Raw genomic sequence first — 10,000 nt, forward strand, 5'->3', positions numbered from 1 at the left:
AAAGCCGACCTGATGACTTGTGACAGCACCCAATCCATTTATCACCAAGTATATATTACAATATATTATAGAATACTGTCATTCTCTCTTGATACATGGACAAAGAATAATTCCCTGATTTAAGTCAAACTTCTCATTTCTATATAAAGATCACAACAGCATAGTTCATCAAGCCAGTAACAGGACTGTCCAAACTCCATATAATTGCTTATAAGAACCTAATGAAGTCTATTATTTTAGCTTATTTACTCTCTATAAAACCACCAATTTGTGATCATGATGCTTGAACAAGATGCAAATCGTATATAACTTAAAATTTTTAATAGCCTGGTTGCTCTTTGTACATAGTCTGAAATTTCTCATGTTTAACTTTCCCCAGTACATATTCATGCCACAGTGAAAACTTATTTTGTGATTTTACTCAGCTGATACAGCTATTCTCAAGCATTAGCATCACTTTATGTAGCTGCCCAGCCGAAGGAAATGCATTAAAACCAGCAATCATTTACTTGCTTCCTTTAGAAAAAGCTGTAACAAACCTGATTTGTTTATTTGAAGGCCTCCAATAAAATGACTCAGAGAAGCCAAAAACGGAATGTTAAACTATGACATCAGTACATTATATCTTGCACATATTTAAACAATAAAAAATCTTAAGAATAATAACTGCAGGTACAATGGGGTTTGCTCTGTTTTTCTACTTGTCAAAGTTTGTTAGGCAAGTCGTATATTAAAAATTACATTTCAGAGAGTTACTACAGTGACGATAATAAAGCCAGCCATCATTTACCTCTTAAATCATATTTCAAAAGGCATCTGGTCAAAAACAGAAAAAAAAGAAATAGAAGAAAGAGGAAGAAAAGCAAAAGTAGCATAAAGCTATGCCCATTATCTAAAGGACATCCTACTGCATGTTTACTAGTGTTTATGTTTCACATCAACATATTTTATAGAAAGATTTATATGCCTAACTCAAGTTGTATTTAAATCCTATGGTGCAGACCCTACCATAAAATGCCTCTTGAGTCCTATTAACTGTACCCATGGTTTTTACTTTGCCTGTCTGCTTATTTAAGATCTAATCACAGTTTTGAAGAAAAGATTGTCACTTCTAAGCCTGTCCCCTCAGAACCTGTCTGTTATTAATACTCAACTGGATATTTTCATCTTCAGTTGTTATTCTCTGTGGTCTTTGCAAATGCTATCTACTGGAATCTGTGACTACATGGACAAATTGGCTACAAATGCCTAGGACTGCTGCTTTCAGAAACATGTAAGTGGCACATTATTCTGTTGGTATTTTTGTGTTTTAAAGTGTTTCACTTAAATTTAGTTTTCTAAACGTTTTCATCAATTAAATACACTCTCTCTCAATAAAGATTTTACAATGCTCTTATAATCTAAAGACCTGAATAAAGCTGATGGCATGCTTTTCAATGAAAACAATATTAAATGTTTATATGTATATATGTGTATATATGTAATTTTATATTAAAATAGTATATATACACAGTGTACATATATAGATAATAGTGTGTGTATATATATATATAGGTATAAGACCGATACGAACTTAATGAAGACACTAAAACCTATATTTCCTCAGATTGTAATACTGTAAGTGCTCAATTGTTAAAATAGAATACACTGGAATGTGAAGCAAGGCACAGATTTAAGCCTTAACAACTTCTGATATTTCAATCTATAACTATTTAATTCTTCCACATCTTCTGTCACCATTTAAAATATTTAGTTACAAATGTAGCTAGTGCACACTGTTTAATTCAGCACTAAGAATGATTCAATTTTAAGAGCTATTACGACTTGTTATTTCAGAGGCCCATACACATGCAATTTATCTATCATGTTAAAACATGTTTCTATAAAACAGGATTTTTATGGTATTTTATCGTACGGGAGACAACTTTCCTTCCATTAATGCAATACCTGACCTTATAATGAAAAACTTCAGTATTTACAAATGAAGGGTTTGAACTCCAAAGGTGCTGAGTGGCCTCAGCAGATCAGAGGATCAGACACTGAAGACTTCCAGGAGTTCAGAGCAGGTACTGGCACTCTGCAGAAACAGACCCCAACTGTTTACCAAATAAACCGTTTGGGCTTCACTGCATTAGTACAATCTGCATCCCCTGATGGGGAGGCAGCTCTTTAGGGAGACAAAGTAGAAGGAATTACGTTTGTGCAAGTTTTAAAAGGAAAAGAAATCTTACAGTGACAAAAATTAATTGATTGCATCTCATAATTAGATGGCGTCAGCAGTCAGACAACAGTTTAATTTTACAGTTTGAAACATATAAGCAGTTCTCCATTAACTCACTGAGAAAACAAACAAACTTAAAAAGACGTTTTTAAAGTGAGAATGGAAACATACCTACAGAAAAGCTGCTTCTCTCTTTTCCCATATTTTCAAAATCACACATCCAAATTACTCACACGCATGCACTCACAGACAGGCACACGCTCTTTTTTATTTCAGTGGTTCTTAACTAACCAGCATTTTTTATTTACACCTACGACAGCAAAGCATCTTTATCGTGAGAAGTCACTCTGGTCCCTTCACCCCAGCTCCGACTTTGGAACAATTCATCGCAAGCGAAGCGAAGTCTCAAGTAATGTGGCCCTCTGGTGGAAAGCTCTGCAGCACATCCCGCGCGCCCGCACCGCACAGTAAACTAGCACATTCCGAAAACATGCACTGCAACGCTTCGGCACAACTTTTATAAATACGCTGTGGGATTTTAATCACCAGGCGAGTGTGGCGGTGTGCGGCGGTATCAGCGAGACGTCGCCGCCACGAAAACGGGATCCTGGCATTTCAGCATTAACGTGCACAAAACCAACAACAAATAACGCCCCACGCTCTGCACTTGCACGACACTTCACATTCAGCACGCGCAGAGGGTCTGCGGAAGGGTGCCCGTCTGAAAACAGCCCTTTATTTGTTTAAAAACAAACAGGAAGAAAAACAAACTTACCTGCTGTTGTTGCAGATGCAGCAGTTCTACTGTGCTTACTTCAGTGCTCGTGTCACCACTTGATCTTCCATCTCTGCTGCCAGCATCTAATTGGCTGCTTAGAGTGCTCATTCCATTTTGATTCATTGAACTGTTGCTTATTGTCTCTGTCGCAGATTCCTGCATCATGACTTAATACCTAAAAGTGATTAAGAAGTATCAATTAACACACGCGTTACACCTTCACACTTCCATTATCAAGATGTCCCTCTCTGCCAATTACACAGACAGCATCTTTAGAAGAAGAAAAAAGCCTCGCGGAGCCTTTTACCAAGAAATGCGATGCAAACTCTGCTTTCATACAGATACTGATCACCGGAATTATGGTTTCTATAAGCAATCTTTGTGTGCTTACATTTAAGGGCCAAAATAACACACCATGCACGCAGCATGGTCAATAGCATTTATGAACGACTACATTTTAAAGTCTACCTATAAAACCAGTTTAAATGAAGGCACGACTTCACACACTGCTCTATATTTCCTATTATCTAGCTTTGACAACCATGAATGACTATACAGCCTTATTTAAAATATTCACTATCTTGATTCTGTCAGAATTTTACAGCATATCTTATGCAAGGCTGTTGTTTAATGATGCACAGCTAATCATACAAAATTAAAATTTTGTAAGGGTGTTACAAATCATATGGTATCAACCAATGATAAATAGTATAATGGGCTTCTCCTTTTTTGTGACTAAATAAAATTTTGCCTCGGAGGCATTTTAAGAAAAAGCTCCTGCTGCAAACACGTCAGATATTGCCTATTTTTTTAATCAAACGGCTGATATTCATTTATTTTTCTGACATTTAAAACATTTAATACTGTCCTTCCTGGGAAGTAATTAAGCTTATGCATGAGCAGCAATCAAACTGTTCACTTGAAGATGACTTAAAACTCAATTTTAACATAGGCAAATAAATGAAAGATATAAAATTAATTTTCCAGGCATGTATTAGATATGAAAGCTGGAAATAAAATCTATCAAGAATATCACTAATGATTGTGCTAAAAACAGCATAAATTATGCATATTACCTTCTCTACAGTAATAAATGTTTTATCATTTTCACTGCATAAATATACTGTACTTTCAGGATAGCAATGAGATGTCCTGCCAAGATCAGTTGAAATCTTTGCAGTAAATAAAGAACCAACGTGCCCTTACAAACCAGAATTTCAAGGTGCATTTTGTATCTGTAATATGGAAAGGTCAACGTCTCTTCTCAACCGAAGTCCTCTTTGACCCTCGCAGGGTCAGAATGGACCTCACTTTCCTTCACCCTCGCTCCCGATGTACTGAAAGAGTCCGCACGACAACCTGGCTGAGCTGTGACTTTAAAAGACACCTCTGAAGGGAGAGGGATGCGTAAGCAAACTCAGGAAAAGAAACAAAGCTTAGCCTAATTATTGAACTTAGTTATTTGTTCCCTTGCAAAGTACGAGCAATAGCCTTTCTCTGAAAAAAAAAAGCAGGAAAAGGATCATTACAACTTCAACTACGTGCACAGGATATTAATCAAAACGCTGTATGAATTAACACAAGCACCTACAAGATAAAGTAAAAGTATATATTGTGTGAAGAAAGTTAAAATAGTAAAAGATGAGTCATTTAAAGATGGTCTGGTCAAAAATAAACAGGATGCAAAAAACCCAAACACGAACACAGTTAACATAAAGGAGGGCAGCTGTTATAGCCCAGTAAATAACAGCAGCACCAGATGTGTTTATGAGCAAACAGCCCTTCTTAAACACTCTTATGAACATCAGCAAAGAAAAATAATAGAAATGGAAAATGTGATACATGCAGTGATGAATTTTACAAGGAAAAACAAAGCTAATACTCTTTTCTGAGATTAGGCAGCTAATAAGTATTCAAATTAGGCATAAATTTTACATGTACTATGTTTAAAATATTCAGAGAAAAGGGTCTGATTGCCCTTAGTAGTTATATGAAAATTCTAATGCGTGTACGCCACAACTGTGGGAGCAGGCAGCCCTTTCTGATTTTTACAATATTTACTTTCAATAAAAAGACAAGTATATCAGAGTGGAAATCTATTTAAAACACTTCATCAACTGTATCGTTACAAGGATTTGGAAATTCGGGAAATTCAAACATTAATCCTCTTTTAGTCAAACAAAGATTTAACCAATAGACAGGTTCATCTTTTACAAATTCGAACATTAGACAACAACAGTGGTACATTTAGCCAAGCACAATAAAAGGGCAAAGGGGTGTAAATGTTAGATAATCAAAACATCAGAAAACACTCAGAAATGTAATAAATAAATACATCAGCCCCCCAGTTTTTACATCTTTCCGACTCTTTCATTACAATTAGCAGAGAAGGGTTAAACATCTTCCAGTTCATATTAACCAAAGGGTTTTATGTCTTATGGATTTTGTATCCTTGCAAAGCCCCAGAGTGTAGTTCGGGCTCTGCATTTTAAGTTAAAGTGTCTGTGAGCCAGCAGAACCGGCTTTAACGTAACACGACCAGTAACACTACTCTCGCTATAGAAAACAACAAATCCAACCCAACAGCTGTGTACAGAGAGAATGAAACTATAGAGTATCAATACTAGAAAGGGTAATCTATTTGGGAGTGAAGTGGGATAAGTACTGAAGTATGTATATGAAGAAGAAAGTGTCCCTAGAATTTTATGTTAAAAACAAAATGTTTTTTCTAGTTGTAAAAGGGTATTTTTAAAAACAATACCGAAACTTTGGCTTAAGTAATGATCTGTGTTGGTTGTCCACAGTCCCCTTCTCACTGTAGCAAATAAAAAAAAGGGCTGCTGGAAAATGCAAAAGCATGCAACCTTTTTCTTTTCCCTTCTTTTCTCTTGCACACACACACGCATATACGTGTATATCTACATACATGTGCGTGTATGTACGATCAACTCTAAACCGTCACAAATTAAAGCACTGAAAACATCTAAATGAAGATCATTTCTGATATCTATGTATCAGTAATTTCAGTTATTGGTGGCAGAATAATTTGAACCTGCAACATCCTACCAAGCACACTAACATATTTTCTTGCTTTTACAGCAGTAGTGCGGGTTGTTAGCATAATCATCATAAATAAATACAAAGGAAATACAATGACTGCCAGATACTAAGGCTGAAAGTTTAGTATTTCAAATAGGACAAGAAAAAATATACAGGTCCCTGTTTACACACATTTATACACATTCACACTTCCTAATCCTTCTCTTTTTCTCTTGCTGTCACACTCGCTGTCAGTCACGAGCATGCCTACACAGGCACGCACGCACACACGCACCCACACTCACAGACACATACGTTCACCAGCACCTACTTCTGCTGTGATTCCCAAACTCTTGTTGCCAAAGGTGAGATATAAGCTCTGCTACCAGGTATTTTAAACAAAGGTACGGGGAAAATATTTGCTGCTCTCTGCAAGAGAGAATGAAATTGTACATCGTTTTTGCGTGTGGTTGCGCTGCAGGTCGAATGCCTGATTCTGCCAGGGTAACCAAGCGATCACCCATACCAAAAAAAGAAATCCTGCTCCTGTGAAGTTAGAAGCTACAGTTTTATTCTTTTCCCTTGCAGTGAATTGTATGTTTTCTGCGCGCACGTGCGTTTTAAGCCAGCAAGTCACTGTACAGATACTTATTCTCTACACCACTTCCCTTTTGAAACATTAAACTGACACTGGAACTGACTGCACAAGATTGCATTTTCTCTTCCTAAACAACTTGAATTGAAAGGTTACTTAGTGTAACAATATTTACTTGCAGAATTGTGTTGTTACCAAGGGTATAATGGATGGTGGCTATGCAGGTTTACGCAAGAATGAGTGAAGCATGAGGCATTAGCCATGTGTTTGACATGTTTCAAATTGCTATAATCCAGCATTAAACACACCCAGCAATTCATGCCATTTCTTGCAGCCATAATCTTGAATAAAGCGTGCACAACCACTTATTATATAAATTAGTATATGACTCCCTGTTATAGTCACAACACTGCTTTTGTGTTTATTTTGCATCAAAACGTGGTCTTTTAGTTGTACAAATAGAAGGATAGAGAGCCGTACCTCAGTCAGACCTCCCTACTTCATGACAGGGCGGACCGAACGCCAGGCTCGAGGGGTTTGTTTTGCCCTGCCAGGTACAGGTTCTGCCGCCGCCCAGGAGGGCCCCGGCGCGCAGGGCCGCTGCTGCCGGCCGGGCCAGGCCGGGCCGGCCTGCCCCGGGCCGGGAGGCGGGAGCGGGAGCGCAGCACGGCAGCTGCCGGCAGGGGGCGCCCTGTGGCCGGCAGCCCGCCCCGCCCCGGTGCACGCCTGCCGTACAGGGCCGGGCCGCGCCCCGCCGCCCCCGGGGCGCTCCTGCTGCGGGGCCGAGCCCTGCGCTGTCTGATGCCCCTCCATGGCGCTTTTCCACCTGCTGAGACAAATGAGAAGCTGATCTCCAGCAGCCGGTCCGTCCTGTCCCCCCACGAGCGCCACGGCCTTTGCCCTCTCAGGGAGCAGAGAGCGCGTTGCATACAGCCCGTCGGGCCTGGAGACGTGGAGGTCGGCAGCCGCCATCACAAACTGCCTCCAGAAAGCAGAGCGGCTGCCTGCCCTGCGCTGGGGTGAGCCCCCCACCAAGGCAACATCCCCAGACCCTGAACCCTACCCTGGCATCAAGGTGCCCATGTTTGTTGATCCACAGACAAGAGACACCTACAGCGCACAGCGCTCAACACCATGAACCTGCTATTCCCCGGCCTGCTCGCACATTGACCTTGTTTCACTTCCTAAGACACAGCCTAAAATTCACCCTTTTAAAACCGGCCTATGATGTAAAAAGCAGAGGTGAGGAGCTACGCTTAAATAATGGTAACTTCTGTGCTCTGCTGGAATTAATTCATCATTGACACAAGGCACAATGCATCTGAAGTCTTGCGCTGGTATGTTAGAAGTCTTTAATACTTAAGATTGCCTAATAAATCAAAATGCCAAATATGAAGGACATAGCTGAACGTGTGAGAACAAAAAATTAGACAAGCTAAGAGAATATTTGTAAAGGGTTTTTTTTTTTCACTTTATCTGAAACATTTAGCTTTCAAAGCTTGAGTTAAGCAGAGACATAAATTACTTCACTGCATATTTTTTAAATATGTAAGTAAATGAATATGATTAAAACACTAATTAGGTCAACTGCTATTGAAATACTGTAAAATAAAGTACCTATATTAGTAGGTTTAATATACTACTATCTACTCAAATAAGTTTTCTCTAGTAAAAATGGAAAGTATGCTGGAAGCTCTTTCAGGAAAATGGAGCTTCCAGTTGTGAGTTACAGGATGTATCTTAGCGCAATCGGAAAGAATACGTATTGCACCTGCATCGGTGAGCGAAGTCAGCATCTTTGATGAGAAAAAAAAATGGAATTTTCATGGTAAAAAAATTCTCTCTTCAAAACCGACTAAATGGCAGTTGTGAGTAAAGTAACAGTTCAAAAAAGGCTAAAAGGGCAGCGATGGGACAACAGTGCCTGGATCCCACCACAGAAAGCACTGCTATTGTGAAGAATTCAATCTGTAGTGAGAAACTTTTAAGTGAGCACTCATACGGTGGGTCTCTGAAGGCCATTTTTGAACACAGATTTACAATAAAATTGACAACTAGATTTTTTTCAAATTACCACAGATGAGATTTATTTCCTAGAGACGGAAGCCAGCAGCTCAGCACACACCGCCCCCCCCCACCGAGTGCCAGGTAAAGAAAACATGCACCTTTCCTGCAGCATTTTGTCTTAACAGGTGCACTCGGCTGCCATGAGAAGGCTTTAAGAAATCAGATTAGTTGATTTGTGCTGAAGTTAACTGCAATTGAAAAAACAAGCATTGCCTAAAATACTTCTCTCTGTACTATAAGCCACAATTTTTCCCACTGTCTGTGTACTACAGTTTATTTATATATCAGATGCTTAAATGAACATCCTTTTAACTGACTGGCACCAACAGTCAGATAAAGGTACTGAAGGTAAAGTACCATATTCAATCTTAAACTATAAGCTATCCTGCATTTTAAAGGCTGTATTTTTTCCTTTCACGCCATCTCAATTCCTCAGGACTCATAAAAATAGTAGGTCACTCCTCGGCACAGTAATTTATCTGCTTTCTAAAATTCAGGAATATGTTGTCACACTCATCTGATTATTAAACAACAGTTCACTTCCACAAACAGCAAGTAAGGTCTAATTAATTTCCATCTGCTATTTATTTTCGCTTGCTGGAAAAATCAATCCTTACGAAGGCCAGTGTTACCTATATGAGTAGTCTGTACAGTATTGTTAAGATGCATACCTTACACACACAGGATAGTGGCAAAAGCCTGCTAGAGCACATTACCTACAGCCCACACAGAAATGAGCAGCCAGTTTCAGGATAAGATTCTTATTTGAGCAATGACAGCTTGGGAAACCCCACCTTGGAAAGCACACTCCTCTCAGCCCCTCTCTCTGTATCTATCTCCCTCTCCTTCCCAGTCTGGGGGGGTGGGGGGTGGGAAGGCAAAAAAAAAAAAAAAAGCAGCTCTCCAAGCTCTTGAGAGTAGGGAGACTTTATTACAGTCAATGGAGAATTTAATAGTGAGAAAACATTAGGGCAGTAGGAAATAATTAGAACTGTGAGAGCTAGGGAAGACCTGCCTAGCAGGCAAATTCCCTTAAAAAAAAAAAAAAGAAAAAAAAAGCTTCTCACAGAGTCTGTAGGGCTTACAAACTGCAAACCCAAGGCCAACTTTTTATACCTTTTTTTTTTTTTTTTGTGGGGAGCTTGCGACAACTATCACTGATATTTCCCCTGCCCTGATCTTTGAATATCGTGATAGTACCTTCACCTCACCAGTCTTTGTTTAACCCTCGCACTTACTTGACTTCTTACCCAGGCTCCTGCCTAAAGCTTCCCTTCAGTATACCTTGAGAGGTTTTTTC

At 39.2% G+C, this 10,000-nt stretch overlaps 1 protein-coding gene across 1 annotated transcript in view; it reads right to left on the reverse strand.

Annotated features, from left to right (window-relative positions):
• Nucleotides 1-10,000, reverse strand: part of FOXP2 (forkhead box P2) — a 461,901-nt gene that overhangs the window by 205,745 nt on the left and 246,156 nt on the right. The window contains exon 4 of the mRNA XM_068401530.1: nt 2,997-3,174. Within this exon, the coding sequence (XP_068257631.1) occupies nt 2,997-3,164 (168 nt within the window). The 5' untranslated portion in view covers nt 3,165-3,174. The remainder of the gene's footprint in view (nt 1-2,996; nt 3,175-10,000) is intronic.

Source organism: Nyctibius grandis, chromosome 5 (assembly GCF_013368605.1).
Source record: "Nyctibius grandis isolate bNycGra1 chromosome 5, bNycGra1.pri, whole genome shotgun sequence".
In the NCBI taxonomy this organism is placed as follows: Eukaryota; Metazoa; Chordata; class Aves; order Nyctibiiformes; family Nyctibiidae; genus Nyctibius; species Nyctibius grandis.